This window comes from Martes martes (genome assembly GCF_963455335.1).
Source record: "Martes martes genome assembly, chromosome: 1".
In the NCBI taxonomy this organism is placed as follows: domain Eukaryota; kingdom Metazoa; phylum Chordata; class Mammalia; order Carnivora; family Mustelidae; genus Martes; species Martes martes.
Window position 1 is genome coordinate 150,394,933 of NC_137888.1, and position 18,962 is coordinate 150,413,894.

The following is an 18,962-nucleotide window of genomic DNA, read 5'->3' on the forward strand; positions in this document are numbered from 1 at the left end:
GGCAGAGGCTTTAATCCACTGAGCCACCCAGGCACCCCAAGAATGTCTTTTTTTAAGAGACAAAATACACGTGACATGAAACATACCATCTTAACTATTTTTTAAGTATCCAGTTCAGTAGTGTTAAGTACATTCACATTGTCATACAGCCAATCTCCAGAATTTTTTTCCTTGTACAAAACTGAAACCTTGTACCCATTAAACAGTGACTCTCCATTCTCTCCTCCCCTCACAGTCTGGAAACCACCACTTTATTTTCTATAAATCTAGCTATTTTAGATACCTCATAAAACTAGAATTATACAGTATGTATCTTTTTGCAACTGGCTTATTTCACTTAGTGCAATGTCCTCAATGTTCATTCATATTGTGGCATGTATTAGAATTTCACTCCTTTCTAAGGATGAGTAGTATCCCATTTATGTGTATATTATATTCTGCTAACCCATGCATCTGCCAAGGGTTATTTGGGTTGCTTCCATGGTTTGGCTGTTGGGAATAACACTGCTATGAATATGGGTGTACAACTATCTCTTCAAGACCTGGCTTTCAGTTCTTTTGGTTATATATTCAGAAGTGAAATTGCTGGATCATATGGTATTTCTGTGTTTAATTTTTTGAGAAATTGCCATAACCATTTACCACAGCAACCGCAACATGATACCTTCCCACCAGCAGTGCACAGGTCTCCAAGTTTTCCACATCCTTGCCAACACTTGTTATGTTCTGGCATTGTTTTACTGATGGTAGGCATCCTAATGGGTGTGATATGGTGTCTTGTGTGTGTGATTGTGTGTATTTGGTGGGGGGGCAGAGGGAGAGAGAATCTTAAGCAGGCTCCATGCCCAGCGCAGAACCCAATGTGGGGCTCAATCTCATGACCCTGAGATCATGACCCAAGTTGAGAAATCAAGAGTCAGCCGCTTAACCTACTGAGCCACCCAGGTACCCCTTGTGGTTTTGATTTGGAGAAATGTCTGTTCAAGTCCCTTGCCCATTTTAAATTGTTAATATTTATTTTTTGTTGAGTTGTAGGAGTTCTGGATATTAACCTCTATCAGTTATATGCCCCAAGAATGTCTTTTTACAATTGATCTGTTTGAACCAGGATCCAACACAGTCACCCTTTATTATATATATTTTATTGTCTAATCTGGAGGAAATCCCTCTCCCTGTTGTTTTCCCCCTGTCACTGACTTGTGGCAGAGTTCAGGTTCATAGTCATGTAGTCTTACAGTTTTGTATTTTAACTTTGCCCTCCAAAATTTTCTGCTTTTACCTTTGATAATTTCAGCAGTGAATCTCCCCTACTGAAAAATGAGGGTTTCTTAATAAAAGGTTCCTAGAAGACTACGCCCAAAATGAGGAGAGGAAGTTTTCTTGGTATCTGGGAACCTGCCTGCGGGGAAGCGGGCATTGGTGTTAGGAATGTGGGAGAGGTATGAGAATCAGAAGGCAGTGAGTGAGCACATTTAGGTCACCAGCCTGGCCTGAAAGAAAGGAAGTGTTTTCCATGACTCTACTGGTGTTACCCAGACGACCACACTCCCCCGCCCCCCACCCAACCCCAAGACCAGAAGCCCACCCACAGGCTATCTCCCCAGTCATAGGCGGCACAGGGCAGATCCTGAGGGGCGGGAGGGGCTCTTCCAGGACCACACTGAGGCTCTGCTTCCCAGGGCACACTGGAGAGGGAAGTCTTATCTCAGGGCTGCCCTGAATACATGGGGCACTTCTAGTAGTCCCTGAGGGCACGGGGCAAGGCTGGCGAGCCTCCAGTATCCAGGAGGCTCAGGAGCCAGGACATGGTAACAGACCACTGAGTGAAAAGCTATGGTCACTGATAATGTCTGGGTACTCTAAAAGATCACTAGAGTTATCTCTTGGATTAGAATCACTGAATTTTTAAAAATAGTATATTTTCAAAATTTTCTTGAGTGAACAGTAAAAAAAGTGGCATTCTATTTAAAAAATAGATAAAAACCAGGGCACCTGGCTGGCTCAGTCAGTAGAGAAAGCGACTCTTGATCTCGGTCAGGGTTGTAAATTCAAGCCCCCATTGGGTGTATAGATTACTTAAAAATCAAATCTTTAGGGGTACTGGTGGCTCAGTGGGTTAAGTGTCTGACTCTTGATTTTGGCTCAGGTCATGATCTCAGGGTTGTGAGATACAGCCGCGTGCCAGGCTTCATGCTGGACATGGAATCTGCTTGAGATTCTCTCTTAACCCTCTCCCTCTACCCACTCCCCCACACAGGTATGCTTGCTTGCTCTCTTAACAACAACAAAAAATCTTTAAAAAAAAAAAAAAAAGATTTATTCATTTGACAGAGAGAGCACAAGTAGGGGGAGCAGCAGGCAGAGAGAGGGAGAAGCAGGCTCCCCACAGAACAGGGAGCCTGATGTGAGGCTCAATCCCAGGACCCTGGGATTATGACAGGACTCTGGGATAATGACCAGACCCTGGGATCATGACCTGAGCTGAAGACAGACAATTAACTGAGCCACCCAGGCGCCCTCTCAAAAACAAAAAAGAAAGTCTTTAAAAAAAAAAAAAGCAAAAATAGATCAAAATCTTCAGGATTAACACAGATATGCTTCAGGATAACTATTATTCATAACTGAGTTCTCCAGAGATCTGTGGGCCAGAAGTTCTCCAGACTTTCCTTAGAGCCTAGAAGGGCCAAGCAAGGACCCAGAAATGTGGCACAATCCAGGGAAGACCAAACTTGGTAGAGGGGAGCAGTCTCCCCAGAGTCTGGAACTGAGGACCCTGTTCCTGGTTCTGCCCTGGTGACTCTTGGGACCTGTGAGGAGGTGGAGGCCCAGCCTTCAGGAAGCCCCTGCCAAACCCACTGGAGCCTACCCCATGGGCCAATTTCTCTTACCCAGGAGAGCTTTATCCCAGGTTACTGCTTCCAAACTCCCAGACACAAATGACACCTGCTATTCCAAAAGTATAGAACTCTTTATTATAAACCCAGGATAAAGAAGAGAAAGGACAAACATAGGCATATCTCAGCTCTCTGAAATTCTCACAGTGCATACAAAACAGGTATGAAAGGTACTTTTTGGAAATTGTTTAAAAAGAATCCCCAAGATCAAAGTGAGAATAAGTGCACGGTTAGCGAAGTGCTTCATCAAGATCATGTAGAGAGGGGCCTCCAGTCCCTCCCAAGACCTTGGGGAAAGGTACCTTGCCCTAGCCCTGGCTGGGTGTGGAGCAGGAAAGACACATTTCCTATTAGATTTAGGCTCCTGGGGTCTGCCAAGGGACAGAGACCTGAGACCATAACATTTTGTCCCCCAGGGAGAGCTTGAAGATAACGAGCACAGAAATTCCCTGGGAGGGAAGTCTGCAGCTTACTTGCTCTGCGGGTTCAAGCAGCTCTTTCTTGCTCTGTGCTTCACAGAGGGCATAAATGCTGGCATATTGGGTTCTTTCCAGAGTTGGGTTTCAATGAAGAGGGAAAAAAAGAGAAAAGGAATATAAGTGTGTCCCACCTTTGTCCAAGGTTAGGCCCCCTCGGTAGTGACTGAAACACAGCTACTGCCAGTTCTTCCCACCCTACTTAGTTCTCAGGTGGAGAAACTGAGGCCCAAGATGTGTGGACACGTCAGGGCTGCTTCCACTGGTCCTCTTAGTGCCAGCTGGCTCTGGATTTCACTGTGTTGGCAGATAACCCCGCACGTGGACGTGCCCCTTGCAGCCGCTGGTTCCATGCAGGACATGAGTGCAATGTCCACACTGTGCACAGTGGCTATGGATGTGTCTGTGGAGTCGGCATCTCGAGGAACTGAGAGGCAAGTGGAGCACAGACTACCCCTACAACTGCAGGAGGAAGCAGGGGTAGAATTACATGTACGGGCAGACAGACATATGCACACACACCCAGGGTCCCATGGCAGTCTTCAGGGCAGGGACAGGGCCTTGGCAAGGCGAGTCCAGAACCAGGACTTGGTGCAGGGGTTGGTGTAGTCGCAGACGGTGATGAACCGCAGGATGCTGGGGAACTCTTTCTTCATCGCCTTGTACTTGATGGGGATCAATCGCTTCTGATGGGCACCTGCAAGCCAAGGAGTTCCAAGCTGACATCAGGCCTTCCCCCCACAGTAGTGGGGTGATCAGTCCCCAGCCCAGGGGTTAACAACAGCCCTCCCCTCAACTAAGCACCCCTGGCACACATTGACTCACACAGAGGGCACTCATGTGCACACGCACTCAGGCATGCAGAAACCTACAGGGGTCCTCGGTGCTGATCCTTGGCTCTTGGTGAGAGACTGATGGCATCCTGAGGTCCCACCCACCCACCCCTCTGTGGCAAAGGCAGTACTTACCAGGAGAGAGGCTGAGCGCAAACTTAGTCTGGAAGTCACATTCCTTGCTTTGTAGGTAATCATCGGAGACAACCACCACCATCCGCCGGCACCTAGGGGAGACTGGGCAGGCTGCAGGCACTGTGGCAACCTAGTTTAGCATACCTCTCCCACCCAGGGAACAGACTCAGGAGGAGTCCACTGTGCCCAAGCTAGACAGGGCCCGGCTAGGAGAATCCCAGCATCTGGATCTCTTGGGCAGGGCTTTATGTACCCACCCGCTTGCACCCCAGCCACTTAGCCAACCTCTTCTCAATAAGCTCACTGGCAATGGACCAGACACAGGTGCCAGGCAGGACATCACGATCAGACACACACAACTTCAGCCGATAGTTTGTCTGTTCCAGCTGCCGGATCATCTCCTGAACAAACTGGATATCGCTGGGGCAGTAGCAGATGAAGGCATCAAAACGCTCGGGCATTTGCCCTGGGTGCAGAGCACAAGGGTGATGTCAAAGCTCTACAGGGGAAGAGCCCAGCCAGGAACCCCCAATCTAGGTGACCCTGGTCCTGAACCCTACACCAATCCTGAGGTGACTCTAAGAGAAAGTGCCCTTCCTAGGAGAGGGAAGATGAGTGTCTCTCCCCCACCTCCTGCCACAGGGGCCAAGCCCTGGGTTGACCATGAAACAGACACATAATTTCATGAGTCTCATACCAACTCAGAGAGAGGATTATTATAATTCCCATTTCTTAGGTAAGGAATTGGGGAGATCAGAGAGATTAGGTGACTTGCCCAAGAGGCCACAGCCCATCTCCTATACTTTTACCCCAATATCCTATGACCCACTTGTCACAACTGGGGAGCAATACTGGATCCTTACCTAGGGGGTCATCAAGCATGGTGATGCCCCCCCGCTCTGGTGTCCGTGGGTCGCTGCTGTCTACAGCAGGCACCTGTAAGGGCTTCTCAGACTCCTCTTGCTGCTGTTTCAGAATATACTTTTGGCAATCCTCCTCTGCAGAGAAGAGACAGGGTGTGGCAGGCTCCTCCTGTTTGTCCCATGCCTCTACCCCCAGTTAGGATCCAGCTCTTTTCCCACTCCCTTAACTATGTTGTGCTCCAGGCCTTTTCCAGCACACTGGTGCCATCCACAGTTCAACAGCTCTGAAAAGTTGAGTTCCCATCTGGTTCTGACCATCCCAAAAGGATGTCATTGGTGTTCTGGTCATTTGGAAAGTCATCATGGTCAGGCTTGTGTCTTTCTGTCCCTTTGTCCTGGTGCTCCCTCCTAGAACTCTTGAGAATAGAACCCAAGGTCTGCTTGTTCTAGGACCCACCGCTGATGGCAGCGGGGGACTGGTGTGCAAGAACAGTTGGCGAGACCCAGTGGTTATGTGCAGCGAGGGCAGAGGCCCCAGTCAAGCAAGATGTGTCATCTATAGGCCACTGTTCCTACACCTGTGCATGCATGTTATGTGTCAGCGAGGGGCAGGAAGGGCTGCATTTCCCAGGGACCTGAGGTTTAAATGACTGTCAGCTTTCAGTCCCTCGCCGGCCCCGTTGCTCTACCTGAAACAGTCCTGCCTCCCCCACAAAGGACCCCGATTCTGACTCCTGGCCCTACGTGAACGCCTCTACCTCTCCCTAGCCTTCACCCCCTTTCTCCAGTTCCTATCACCCCACTGAAAGAAGGAACTGGTCTCCCACGGTGGTACCACCCCTGCAAGGCTGCCTCCAGCGTCCCCACCCCACCCCAGGCAGAAAAGGAGGGCTTCTCCAGGGGAGGTTAGATGCTGAGGCTGGTGAAGGTCAGCACCCCTCCGCCCCCCCGCCCCCGGCAGGTAGGAGGCCGGAAGCGCGCGCCTCCTCACCGATGCTGGGCCCCAGCTCCACCAACACATCTTCGCGGCCCAGCTTGGTGAGCAGCTCAAGCAGACGGCCCACCGAGGCCCCAGGGCGTCCTTGCCAGTCGTCCAGCAGCTTGCCCATGGGGTCAGCGTGCATCTCCAGATGCCGGATCTCCAAGTACTCGAAGCCCATCTCCTCGGCCAGCGCGGTCCAATCGGCCGCAACCTGCGTCCGCACGTTCAGGAACAGCGATAGGCGGCGCCGCACTCGCACGTTGAGAGCAGCCAGGGGCAGGGAGGACGTGGAGCAGACCAGGGACGCGGACTCCGCGGGGGAGACTTCTGCGGCCATGGCGGGATACCCCAGAGCCTCAGCGCTGTTGAGTCGCGAAGCCTGTCCGAGCTTCCTCCTTCCTTTACCGCCACCCCCGCCCCCGGCCCCGCCCCGCCGGTTTCTGTTTCCGAGAAGCGCCGCCCTGCACTTGAATCTGGAGCCCTAGCAGCCGTGTGGAAGTGGGGACGCCCCGCCTCCGCTCTCGGGGTCTGGGGCAACAGCTTATATGCGAACCGGGGACCAGCCGTGGGAGGTCTGTGGAAGCCCACTGGTCTGGCCTCAGCGGTCTAGTGCGGGGGCGGGAGGGGCGTCACACGACCCTCCTTTGGGGGATGTAGGAAATAGGCGCCTTGCTCTTTGGGATCTGGTAGAACTACGTCCTTTCTGTGGGGGATCTGAGGGGTTCATATGGTACTGCCCTTTAGGATGGCGGGGAGGGGGCAAAGGCGGAGACATTCCCCCCACTACGCCCGTCCCTAGATCTCTTGCGAAGGCACATTCCAGAGGTAAGGTGAAAAAGGGTGTACTCCCTTCTGAAGTCTGAGGCATGCCATGGCCCTGCCTTTGAAAGGTGGGAGCCCCTCTGGGTTGGGGGTAACAGGGCACCCTGGCCTTTGGTGTCTAGGAGAGACCCCCTTCTACTCTCTCGGGTCAAGGGAACACTTTACCATTGGAGTCAAGGGGGCACCTGGCCTTGCTCTTTAGAGTTGTTTGGGGGCGGGAGGTTGAGAAACACAGTCCTGACCTAAGAAGCTCTGGGCTTTCATTCCATAGGTATTTACTGATCACCTCGTAAGTGTCAAGCATGTTGTAGGCACCGCGGATACATTGGGTGGAGACCCCAGCCTAGTGTGGGGGGTGGGCACTGATTAAATAAACCCAAATCACTGTAAAATGGGTAGGTATGTGCCATTCTCCTTATATAGGGAGTTTATCACATCTCGGCAACTTCATACAATCTGTTCTTCTACCGCACCAGAGTCCCCAATTCCCTCTGTTTTCTCGAAAGATTTCCCAGGACAGCGCAAGCACGTCAGGGTAAGGATCTGGGGCCTCTGGGGATTATTTAAGACTCTCAGCTCGTGTGCAGAGATCCAGGAGACAGCAGAGAAAACTGACAAGTGGAAAGAGGAATTAAGAGTCCCTGCCTCTTTCCCAAGCAGGAAGCCGCCAATGGGTGGGTTGGGGAGTGGTGCTGGCGGTCTCCCTCTTCTTGGGTTTGGTAGCCTGCAGCAGGCAGGGTTATAGGGGAAACAGCCCCGACAATGGCGGACTTTGTTTCAAGATACTGAAAGGGCTATGCAGCTCCTGGGTGGCTCAGTCGGTAGAGCTTCTGACTGCTGGTTGCAGCTCAGGTCAGGATCTCAGGGCTTACAGATCTAAGCCCCAAGTGAGGATGCTGCTCATTGTGGAGTCTTAAGATTCTCTCCCTCTCCCTCTGCCTCTCCCCTAGCTCATGATCTTGGGCTCTCTCTCTCTCTCTCTCAAATAAATAAGTAAGAATTGTTTAAAGCTTATTTATTTATTTGAGAGATAGAGGAAGAGAGCCCCAGAGAAAGAACAAACGGAGGGGAGGGACAGAGGGAGAGCAGACTCTCCACTGAGCAGGAAATGCCATGCGGGGCTCGATCCCAGGACCTTGGGATCATGACCTGAGCCGAAGGCAGACGCTTAACAGGCTGAGCCACCCAAGCGTCCCAATAAATATAATCTTAAAAAATACAGACACACACAAGCCACCGAAAGGACTCTTCAGTAGGCAGGACTGCAACCGGAAACGTTCCGGCCGGCATTTCTGGGCGGGGCTTGGAAAGAGTCCCCCTCCTGGTTGGCAGCCTTAGGCTACGGCAGGCGGGGCTTCGGGGCTTTGAGAGGAAAGACTCTCCACCAAAACAAGAGCTCTGCTTTAGGTGGTCTGATTAGAAGAAGGGGGCGGGACCTAAGGTAGACACCCCTTCTGGTTGGCTGAGGTGGGAGGCGGGGGAGACTTTAGGGCGGGGCTCTGGGCAGAGTTAAAGCCTCCCGGTAGAGTGGGTTCTGCGCCTGCGCAGAAGGCGGTCTGTTAGCTTTTACGCTGTTCCCGGCGGAGTGGGGGCTTAACTGGGCCGAGAGGCGCGATGCGGAGGCTGCAGGTGGTGCTGGGCCACCTGACCGGCCACCCCCAGTGTCGGGGGGAGCCGGCACCGGAGGCCGCGCCGTGCTTGAGCGGAGCTCCGGACGTTTCGGCCGAGGACGTGGTGGTGGTGCACGGGCGGCGCACGGCCATTGGCCGAGGGGGCCGCGGCGGCTTCAAGGTGAGGCCCCGGGGTCCGGGCGCCCGGTGGAAGACGGGGGGCCTGAGCTGGCTGGGATCTGGCCCCTCGGCGCCGGAGGGGGCTCCGCGCCCGAGCTGTGACCGATTTGTGTCTCTCGGGTGGGGTGGGGGAGCGGGGGTCCCGGGAACCCCGTGCACTGGTGGCGGGGGATCACCGCGGCCGTGCCTCTCGCTGCAGGACACCACCCCCGACGAGCTTCTCTCGGCCGTCATGACCGCGGTTCTCCGGGACATGAAGCTGAGCCCCACGCAGCTGGGGGATATCTGCGTGGGTGAGCACATTCCCCGAGCTCTGGGCTTGGTCCTCCTCGCCCTCCATCCGGCCAAAGCCCTCCGCAAACACCTCTTCACCCTCCAGGCACCCTCTAGGTGCTTTCACTGAGGGGAATGTCAAGGGACCCCATGCAGTGAATTTAATCGTTTCTTCAGAGCCTACCCTTCCCTCCCACCTCCAGGCACTTTCTGCCTCTCCACCCCTACCCAAGCACGTTCTGCCTGTTCAGTATGATGGAGAGCAGCGATCTTCATGCCATTCTAACACCCAAGCTGTTGGCACAGGAGTTTGCAGACACTGTAGGAGACAGGGTTCTCTAACCCATTTTGCCTGTGCCACCAGAGAACAGAAGGACCATCAAAACCACGTAGTTCAGCCCCTCACAGATGGAGACACTCAGTCCTGGGAAATTAGCAGCAGAAATTGGACCTGAAGTCCAGGGCCTCTTGACATTCTCCAACCTTTTACCTCCAACCCTACTCCTCTGGCCTGGAAACAATAGAACATGGCCAGAGTCCTATCAGTGGGTGCCATCCTTAGGTGGGGAATCGCTGTTCTACCTCTGAAATGCCAGCAGGGCTTGGCTGAGGACACTTCAGAGAGGTGTGCATTTTCAGAAATTCACTTTCCTGACAAGACCAGTTTGTTTGCGAGCTTTGCGTTGCAGTCTTCCTTCCACGTTTCCTTTAAAGGCAGGCACCCAGCCTGCCCTCTGTGCATTGATTTGGAAAAGCATGGTCCAGGTCAAGGGAGTCTGTGACTCCTACGGACTGGGTTTAATTGTATGACCAGGGCGAGCTGCTGTATGACCAGCTCCTTGAAATTCCAGAGCCCCAGTGGAGCCTGCTGAGGGCTTGTGTTGTGGAAGAAAGATCTGGAATGTCCTCTCTCTAGTATTCACAACTGTACCTGAGTGTCTGGAACACTATCTGGCACTGAATAAAGGTTTGTTGTCCACAGGAAATGTGCTTCAGCCGGGGGCCGGAGCAATCATGGCCCGAATTGCTCAGTTTCTGAGGTAAACTTTTCTAGTTCTAGCTGTGGGTTGGCCATTTTGATTCTTGAGTAGGCTTAGGCCCCAGGGACCTCAGCCTATGAGTGGTTGGGTACCAGACCCAGATGCAGCCAGGGTCCTTGACACCCTGCTTTTGTGGACACTACCTTTCCCCTACTTTGGCATATCCTTGTTTTTTTTTGTTTTTGTTTTTTTGGTTTGTTTGTTTTGTTCTGTGTTTTTTAAGTAACCTCTGTGCCTAGTATGGGGCTTGAACTCGGGACCCGGAGATCAAGAGCGTGGGCTCTACTGATTGAGCCAGCCGGGTGCCCCTCCCATACTTTGAAAGAAGTTTGCATTTATCGGTTCTGAGCCAAGACAAACAGGCCCTTTGGGACTAGAGCAAAAGATCTCTGAGGCCTGATGATTTAGCCAAAGTCAGCTTGTTGCTTGCCTTTTGTAAGTGTGGACTCTGTCCTCTTTTGCTGGGCAAGTAACCAGGAAGGCACACTGAAGAGTGACTTTGAGCTTTTTTTTTTATTTTTTAAAGATTTTATTTATTTATTTAACAAAGAGACAGAGATCACAAGTACGCAGAGAGGCAGGCAGACTGAGAGGGGGAAGCAGGCTCCCCACTGAGCAGAGCGCCCGATCCCAGGACCCTGAGATCATGACCTGAGCCGAAGGCAGAGGCTTAACCCACTGAGCCACCCAGGTGCCCTGACTTTGAGCCTTTAAAAGCTAGTTGAGCAAGCTGAGACCTTCAAGACATAGCTCATCAGCAGAGACCTAGGGATGTGGCAGAACCCTGGGGTGAGGGGTAGCCCTGGAGGGGCCCTGGGAAACTTGGCCCTTCGCCACTTGCTGTCCCAAGACAAGGGAGGAGTGCTTAAATTATTGCCATGTGTAGATTTAAGAACCACTTTGCACTCCTACTACCTGGAGAAGAAATAATAGGAACGTTAGCCAGTGAAGGAACAGGAAAACTGACAAAACCTTTAGGGACTGGGATAGGTTCAGACTGCTTAGCATGGAGTTCAAGGACTCCCTCGGTCTGGCTCCAGACGTAGCATCCAGCCTTATCTCGCAGCTGTTTATTTGCCTTGACTTTTACTCTTTCAGCCCACCTGTCTGCCCACTGTCTTCCCTGTGCTGGTCACTCTGTCCCCTTGGAGTGCTGTCCCTCCTTCCTTTCTCTGCGCTGTTATTGCAGTCTCTGCCAGCTGATCCATTGTCTGTGTGCTGGTCAGTCTGCCTCTAGGGATGTCAGCATCCCTCACATGGTGCTATGTATAGAGCAGGTTTTTGGTGAACTGCTGGTGGATTGGGTGAAGAAGTGGTAGCTAAGTAGTAACAGCTAGTAAGGAGTTAGGAGACCTGGGAGGGATTACACAGGCTGCATGACCCTAGGAGGCTACCCACCTGAGAGGCTCTCAGCAGGGCCTGACCTGGGCAGTAGCTCACAGGTTTCGGACCCTGGCTACACATCAGACCATCTCCAGAGCACGTTCACCCCCTGAAGTTCTGAATCCAAGAGTCTGAGGAGGGGCTGGGGATTTCCCCAGGGGTTTGTACCCTTGGTCAGGGAGGGTTACATCAGGAGGGACAGCCCCACCAGCTTCTCGGACTGGTACCAGTGTGGAAACCTAGGGGAACATACCCAAACAAGGGATGTTAGAATACTTGGTACCCATCAAGGGTTCTTTGCCCAGCTGGGAACAGACCTTCCAGAGAGTGGGAACATAAAGGGTTAGCTAAAGGGGCACCTGGATGGCTCAGTGGATTAAGCCTCTGCCTTCAGCTCAGGTCATGATCTCAGGGTCCTGGGATCGAGCTCCACATCGGGCTCTTTGCTCAGCAGGGAGCCTGCTTCCCCCCTTCTCTTTCTGCCTGCCTCTCTGCCTACTTGTGATCTCTGTCTATCAAATAAATAAATAAAATCTATTTTTTTAAAAAAAGGGTTAGCTAAAGAGTGGTAAGGCTGATGGTTTCTGGCCTCATGCTTGAGACATTCATTCATTCATTCTTTTTTTATTTTATTATTTTTGCCCTGGTTTTCTGCCCCAGCAACAGATCCCGTTCTATTATTATTATTATTATTATTTTTTAGGAAACGGATGTATAGTTTTCCTTTTTTTTTAATCTTCAAAGGGAGAGGAAGAAGGATCCTTGTAGTCCAACCAGTTTTCCTTGCCTTTGAGCTGTTCTTGACCTTGGTTAAAGAGACTCACAGGAGGAAAGAGCATGTGTTGTGGGGCCCTGGGGAGCAGGTCCCTGCAGAGATGGGGTCTTCCCAGTAAGGATCTGGCCTAGAGTGGCGACAGGGCTGTTGGTTTGTTCCCCTGGTTTTTGTATCCCTTGCTGGGGCGGTCTAATTGACCAGGAGCATAGGCCTGCTTTCCATGAGAGCCTGGCAGAGGAGAGGGGGCTGACTGGTTTCGCTTTCTGTTTCAGTGACATCCCAGAGACTGTGCCTTTGTCCACAGTCAATAGACAATGTTCATCTGGGCTCCAGGCAGTGGCCAACATAGCTGGTAAGTTATGACGGGGTGGGTGCCCACTGCTCCAGCCTGGCCTTGGTCCTGGCTCCATAGGTTTAGGTCAGCAACGTCACAGTCTGTTGGACAGGAGATAAGGATTTCTGAGACCAACCTCTGGGAGAGCCCCTTGCCACTTTCGGACACCTGGGTCTTACCATCTCTGAGGCTGGGGCTGAGTCCCATTTAGAGACCAGGTGGGGAAGAGGCTCCTCTGTTTTAGAGCAGATGGACTCCGATAAAGAATGTTTATGAAATGCTTTTGTTGCAGGTGGCATCAGAAATGGGTCTTATGACATTGGCATGGCTTGTGGGTAAGAATTTCTTTCTGCCAGAGCTTTCTAATCAACGTCTAATAATAAAACTAATTTTCATGTCCTGAGTTCTCAGGGGCCGTAATGACAGGATTCTCCCTTAGTCCTTTTAGGCAGATGGCTGGGAGTAGGTTCCTACAAATTCAGCTTAGAAGTAGCTCCCAGCTCCGCATGCTCAGGAACTGCTCACACCTGTCAGCACTAGTGGGGAAAGGGAATTAGCTTTTAAAAGCTTGCTTTCTTGGGAATTTGTTAGGCTGGGAAATGCAAGTATTTTGAGAAAATAGAGCCCTTGGATTTCATTCTTTGGCCCTATGATGCTATTGAGACGTTGCAGTTTGGATTGCCTGAAGCCAGAGACAGTTGTCTGCTATGTAACTAGTCTGTTCATTTTATGAGGCTGTGGGTCCCCTTGACCCCCTCTTTGGTACCATGGTGGAAACTTGCAGTTGCCTGCTGGGCTCTGAGGGGCATGGTCAGATCTGCGGTGGTTTGGTCACTGTCAGCTGTGGCTCTGTCTTCAGCTGCAGCACCTGGAGTCACAGAAGGCATACGGGGCAGTGCCTCCAGGGAGGGGAAGGGCTCTGGGGCCCCCGTCTGGGATGGGCATCTGGTATCAGAAGGCAGGCAAAGCCAGGACTCTGGCAGGCTCTGGGAGGCAAGCAGCCCCAGGATTTTGACACGTTCTCTCTGCCTTTCATTTCCACTTTGGAGCATTTCTTGGAGTATTGTTGGGCTGCCTCAGGGCTGTGCTGCCTGGCACTGGTTGTCTGCACTTGTAAACAAAGCCAGAGACCACACTGCAGAGCCTTGGGCCAGGCAAGGGCCACTGCCAGTCTGCCCTTGGATTTCTCTCATGGTCCTCTATCTTCCTAGGGGTGGGACAGGTATGGATAACTTGAGAAGGGTAGAGTCTTCATGAGTTCTTGAGAGGGCATCTGAGTCCCCAGGCAGGTTAAAGACTATGTTTCTAGAGTATTGAAGGTCTGGGCCAAGGCCATAGGCTTTGATCATGAAGAGGAGCCCCAGGGCATCCTGGTTGGGAACGGGCTCTGGGGCCAGATATCTAAGTCTGGATCCCTGCTGAGTGACTATGGACAAGTTACTCAGCTCTTTGGGCCTCAGTATCCTCATCTATAAAATGGGGGGAAAAGACCTCAGTCCTGTTGAAGTTGATAATATTAAAGGGAGTAGTAACGGCAGCTACCACTCTGGGATGTATGTCATGTGACTGATGCTGTTGAAAGCTTTCTAATATCTGAACAGATTTTCAAATAGCACAGGGCATGTGAAAAGCATTCAGAGTTACATGTTACCCCTTGAGGCCCTATGTACCTTGAGGGCCTTTTTTTTTAACCTTTATTTGAGAGAAAGCACATGCCCCCGAGCCAGGGGGAAGGGTGGGCAGAGGGAGGGAGAGAGAGAGAGAAAACCTAGCTGACTCTGCACTGAGCATGGTGCTGGACTTGGGGCTCGATCTCATGATCCTGAGATCACACCTGAGCCAAATCACAGAGTTGGACGCTTAACTGACTCCGCCCCCCAGGTGTCCCCCCACCCCTACCCTGGCCCCTTGAAGGCCTGTTTGACAGCTCCAAACTGAGATCTTGCCTTCCAGAGCTCCTAGCACCTCGTGGTCAGTGCAGATCAGATGCCCTTTGATCTATGGCTTTTAAAATACTTGTTTCTTTTACCCTCTGAACCTTTGCTGCCTGAGGGCAGGGCTCAGGCTTCCTGGATGTGGCCCGCACTAGGCGGCTTTGCCAGGGAACCACGGACTGGCCAGCTGCAGGAGCATTTGTGCTAGAGGAGCACAGCCCTGCCTAGGAGTGTGGACTGTGCAACGCTCTGTCCTCGCATGGGGGTGGAGGGGACCCAGCAGCCCTGCACGGCCAGCTCTGCCTTCCTGGTCAGTGCCCTGCCCAGGGTCCAGGACAGCCTGCTGGATTTCCCAGGGCCTGCTGCCTTTTTCCTAGCACTCACCAGAGGCATAGCTGTCCCTGGGGGAGTCCTGGGAGTGACCGCCCTCCTCCGCTGCCTCCTCAGGGTGGAGTCCATGTCCCTGGCTGACAGAGGAAACCCTGGAAATATTACTTCGCGCTTGGTGGAGAAGGAGAAGGCCAGAGACTGCCTGATTCCTATGGGGTGAGTTTGCCCCCTCAGCTCCCTTCCTGGCCTGGAGCAGGCGCACAGAGACTTGGATCATCTCGTGGCCTCCCGGGCTTGTTCTGCTTTGCCGGGACATGGGGATGGGCCTTGGGGCCCCTGACTTCCCTTTCTTGAGGCCTCCAGGTCCTCTGTGCCTCTAGGTTTCTAGTCATGGCCCAGCCTGTCACTCCCACCCTGAGGGGCCAGTTGCACAAGGAACAATGGCAGCTGCATGCCAGAGGCTTGGAGGCCTACAAACTTGATGTGGAAGGGCTTTGCTTTGGAACACGCGGGCGCGGGGGCTTGGGCCCTGTCAGAGGCAACATCACAGTGCCTTGCCTTTCCTCGGCACCTTAGCTCTGCAGCCAGCATCACTGAGCCTCTGGGCCATCCCCCTGGTTCATAAGCAGGGTGTCATGGCTCCCCTGAATGTGAGATTTGAAGTTAAGAGAGGCGCAGTACCTTGGCTTCCCCCACATCCAGTGACCCTATCTCCCAGGGAAGTATCTAAAGCAAGAAGGCCAGGTTGGAAGGCCTGGCTGTGGCTCTGGGCTCTGAGAGTGAGGGCCCGGTCTGGTCACAGTAAGCAGAAAGCCTAGGGGTGGCCCTCCCAGAGAGCCACCTGAGAGCGGCTTTTCTCAAGGCATAGGGGAAGCTGGCTAAGAGTAACTGGTTAGTGTTCCCGCCCATTCCCTCATCTGCCCCTCTACTGGGCTGGTCTTTCCAGTGTACAAGCTTCTCGGGGTCCGGCCGGCACTGCTGCCTCCCTCTCTGTGCCCCCACACTCCACCCTAAGTCATCTTCTGTCTCCATGGCATGGACCGGCCCTCCTGTCCTCCTCTGCCTACAGCCGCAGGGACTCGAGAGTTGCAAGCAGAGCTCTGCAGCCTGGCCCAGGCCCCCAGGCTGCTGGACATGTCCCCACAGTGCGCGCTGCTTTTATTTCAGGATAACTTCAGAGAATGTAGCTGAGCGGTTTGGCATTTCGCGGGAGAAGCAGGATACCTTTGCCCTGGCTTCCCAGCAAAAGTGAGTGCCTTTTGGGATGGGGTGTGTAAGGGGCTAGAGAGAGAGAGGTTTTGAGGCTGGATTAAGTGGCCTCGGGTGGAGCTGCCCTTAGGCTGCAGCTAGGTAGTGAGTGGTTTCCAAGCCTAGTGCCTGCCGGGAGGGAGAGGTGGGCAGGGACCGGGGATGTGCTGGAAGTACACTGACAGCTCTTCCATGTCCTGTTACTGTCTGTTCACCCCGAGTCTCTCCCTAGCTGGGCTTCAGTTTCCCCGTCTATTCATCAGGAGTGTGATGAGATCCAGGACTCTTGATTGTCTGTGGTTTGGTGGTTCGACATGGCAGCCACAGGCCTCTCTAGATAGCCTGGTTGTGGGGCCTGCACTGCTGGGGACCCTGGCTCCCGGCTTCTGGACCACCCCTGAGTCTGGGGAGCATCAGAAGACCCCTGGGGGCTCAGTCCTCTGGGCAAGGGCAGGCTGAGGTTGACAAGCCCCAGATGCCCAGAGAGGACAGCAAAAGAAGGGAGGGGGCTTCTCTGAGGAAGTGGTTCTTAGGCACCTGGGGTCAAGGAAGCATTTGAAAACTGGAATCTTCTCCAGGGGAAACCCTGGGCACTGACATCTTGCATATGATTGCAAGGATCACCCTAAAAACACTTTGTGCTTTTGTACTCTTTAAATAATAAGATTCATTAAGTAGCTTAGTGCATGTCATTTTAAATGTTTGGAAACTGGGGAATAGATGAAACTGAGCCATTGGGATGGAGCAGACAAGTTGGTAGAACCCAGCACAGATATTCCTGGGGCTCCGTCTTCAGTTTGGCTCAGTCCCTCGTGGGTGAAGGGCTCAAAGGGGGAGGTATCACATCTAAACTTCCCCTTGCCCTTCAAGGTTGGGATTGGCCAAGATCTGAAGATAGGAGGCTGCTGGCCAAGAAGGCCCCATAAGGCCTCAGGTCTCCCACTCCCAGGCTGGGAAGAGGGGCCCTCGGCAGTCACTTAGAGCTCTCCTGAGGCAAGCGTGTCCCATGTTTAGGAGTCTGAGTTAGTGTGTCTGCCCCAGTGGGCAGGGGCGGTAGAGGCAGTGGGAGGGACCCCTGGAAGGAAGGCACCCCAAGGGAGCCTGAGCCTGGCTGTCCATGGTGCTGGCAGGGCAGCCAGAGCCCAGAGCAAGGGCTGTTTCCAAGCTGAGATTGTGCCTGTGACCACCACGGTCCATGATGACAAGGGTACCGAGAGGAGCATCACCGTGGCCCAGGATGAGGGTATCCGCCCCAACACCACCATGGAGGGCCTGGCCAAACTGAAGCCTGCCTTCAAGAAGGGCGGCTCTACCACGGCTGGTGAGACTGGGCTGGGGGAGGGCTAGGAGGGGCCGTGTCCCTGTGGGGTGTTCTCTGGGAGCCTGGAGCCTCCAGGCAAGGTGTGCAGGTGGAGCTCCTCCGCCTGCCCTGACGCGTCCTAACCCCTACGATTTGCCTCTAGGAAACTCCAGTCAGGTGAGTGATGGGGCAGCTGCCCTCCTGCTGGCTCGAAGGTCCAAGGCAGAAGAGTTGGGCCTTCCCATCCTTGGGGTCCTGAGGTCCTATGCGGTGGTTGGGGTCCCGCCTGACATCATGGGCATTGGACCTGCCTATGCCATCCCCGTAGCTTTGCAGAAAGCAGGTAAGGCGGTTCCTTCTCCATCTCTAGCTGTATCCCACTCCTGCCTCTCGTGCTTTTGCCGCTGTGGGGGGAGGTCATGTGAGTGCTGCCGAGTGAAGGTGGGCCAGGCTAGCCTCCTGACCCCCAGCCCTTCCTGACCTCACAGCCGGGACCCACCTGCCTATGTGGATTAGGCACAGCAAGCAGCCTTTAGGCCACGGCTGGGATGGGGCCCTGGGGGACAGAGTCCTGCCACGGGGACACTGGGTCAGTTCAGGTCTTCTCCCCGTGCCCGCAGGGCTGACAGTGGATGACGTGGATATCTTTGAGATCAATGAGGCCTTTGCAAGCCAGGTGAGCTTTCCTTTCTCCATGTTGCCTGGGCCCAGGATGGCCAAGGTGGAGCCCAAGGGCATGGGATGCAGGTGTTGGGGAGGGAACTGTAACTGATGCTCTGCCCCCTCCCAGGCTGTCTACTGTGTGGAGAAGCTAGGACTCCCCCCCGAGAAGGTGAACCCTCTCGGGGGTGCAGTGGCCCTGGGCCACCCGCTGGGCTGCACTGGAGCTCGACAGGTCATCACGCTCCTTAATGAGCTGAAGCGCCGTGGGAAGAGGTAAGCTGGGGTCGCTGAGGGGGAGACACACATGCATGTGTGCTCTGAAGGGAGGACATGGGGCCATGACCCCTGTTCTCCCTGGGGGCCAGCGAGTACTTGCCATCCTGGGTGTGGCCTTCAGCGGGCAGTCTGGGAGCCCCACAGGCCCAGAGGTCTGGCAAGAGCTCGGTGGGGAGGACTTTGCCCTTGGTGCCTTCACCCAGCCGACACAGTCTTGCTTCCCTAGGGCCTACGGGGTGGTGTCCATGTGCATCGGGACCGGGATGGGAGCCGCTGCTGTCTTTGAATACCCCGGAAACTGAGCAGGGCCCCATTGAGTTCCGCTCCAGTGGCGGTGGCAGCACTGGGACGAACATGAGCACTGGTGACACAATACAGGTGTGGCTGAGGTTCAGGGCTGCCTTCTGCCAGGCCACCCAGGTCACCATGTGGGTCCTGGGGATGAGGAGTGCAGCGGACAATAAATATGTATTCTTATCTTGGTGGCTGTGGTTTTTCCCAAAGGCCAGTTCTGGCTGTCTCGGGCCTTGCCTCTGGCCCAGCTGCATGCTGAGGGCAGATAAGGCAGGGCCTGGGCTGGGAGCACTACCCTCCAAGGGAGTCCCTGCCCT

General features: G+C 53.6%; 2 protein-coding genes across 4 annotated transcripts; one reads left to right on the forward strand and one right to left on the reverse strand.

The window, feature by feature from the left end:
- Positions 1-2,949: 2,949 nt before the first annotated feature.
- Positions 2,950-6,598, reverse strand: MYD88 (MYD88 innate immune signal transduction adaptor). 3 transcript variants are annotated; one of them, XM_080829668.1, is made up of 5 exons: positions 6,193-6,598; positions 5,202-5,336; positions 4,643-4,804; positions 4,339-4,430; positions 2,950-4,067 (listed from the first exon to the last, which is right to left on the reverse strand). In XM_080829668.1, the coding sequence occupies exons 1-5, from the start codon at positions 6,518-6,520 to the stop codon at positions 4,047-4,049; spliced, it is 738 nt and encodes a 245-aa protein (XP_080685794.1). In that variant the 5' UTR covers positions 6,521-6,598; the 3' UTR covers positions 2,950-4,046. The 3 variants fall into 3 exon arrangements, with proteins under 3 accessions (XP_080685794.1, XP_080685793.1, XP_080685792.1); XM_080829667.1 differs by having other exon boundaries at positions 4,339-4,440; XM_080829666.1 differs by having other exon boundaries at positions 4,624-4,804.
- Positions 6,599-7,736: 1,138 nt separating this feature from the next.
- Positions 7,737-18,828, forward strand: ACAA1 (acetyl-CoA acyltransferase 1). The gene is made up of 12 exons (XM_080829655.1): positions 7,737-8,796; positions 8,995-9,088; positions 10,051-10,108; positions 12,539-12,618; positions 12,893-12,935; positions 14,982-15,080; positions 16,032-16,112; positions 17,243-17,433; positions 17,576-17,755; positions 18,033-18,088; positions 18,203-18,348; positions 18,578-18,828. The coding sequence occupies exons 1-12, from the start codon at positions 8,620-8,622 to the stop codon at positions 18,651-18,653; spliced, it is 1,281 nt and encodes a 426-aa protein (XP_080685781.1). The 5' UTR covers positions 7,737-8,619; the 3' UTR covers positions 18,654-18,828.
- The last annotated feature ends 134 nt before the right edge of the window (positions 18,829-18,962 follow it).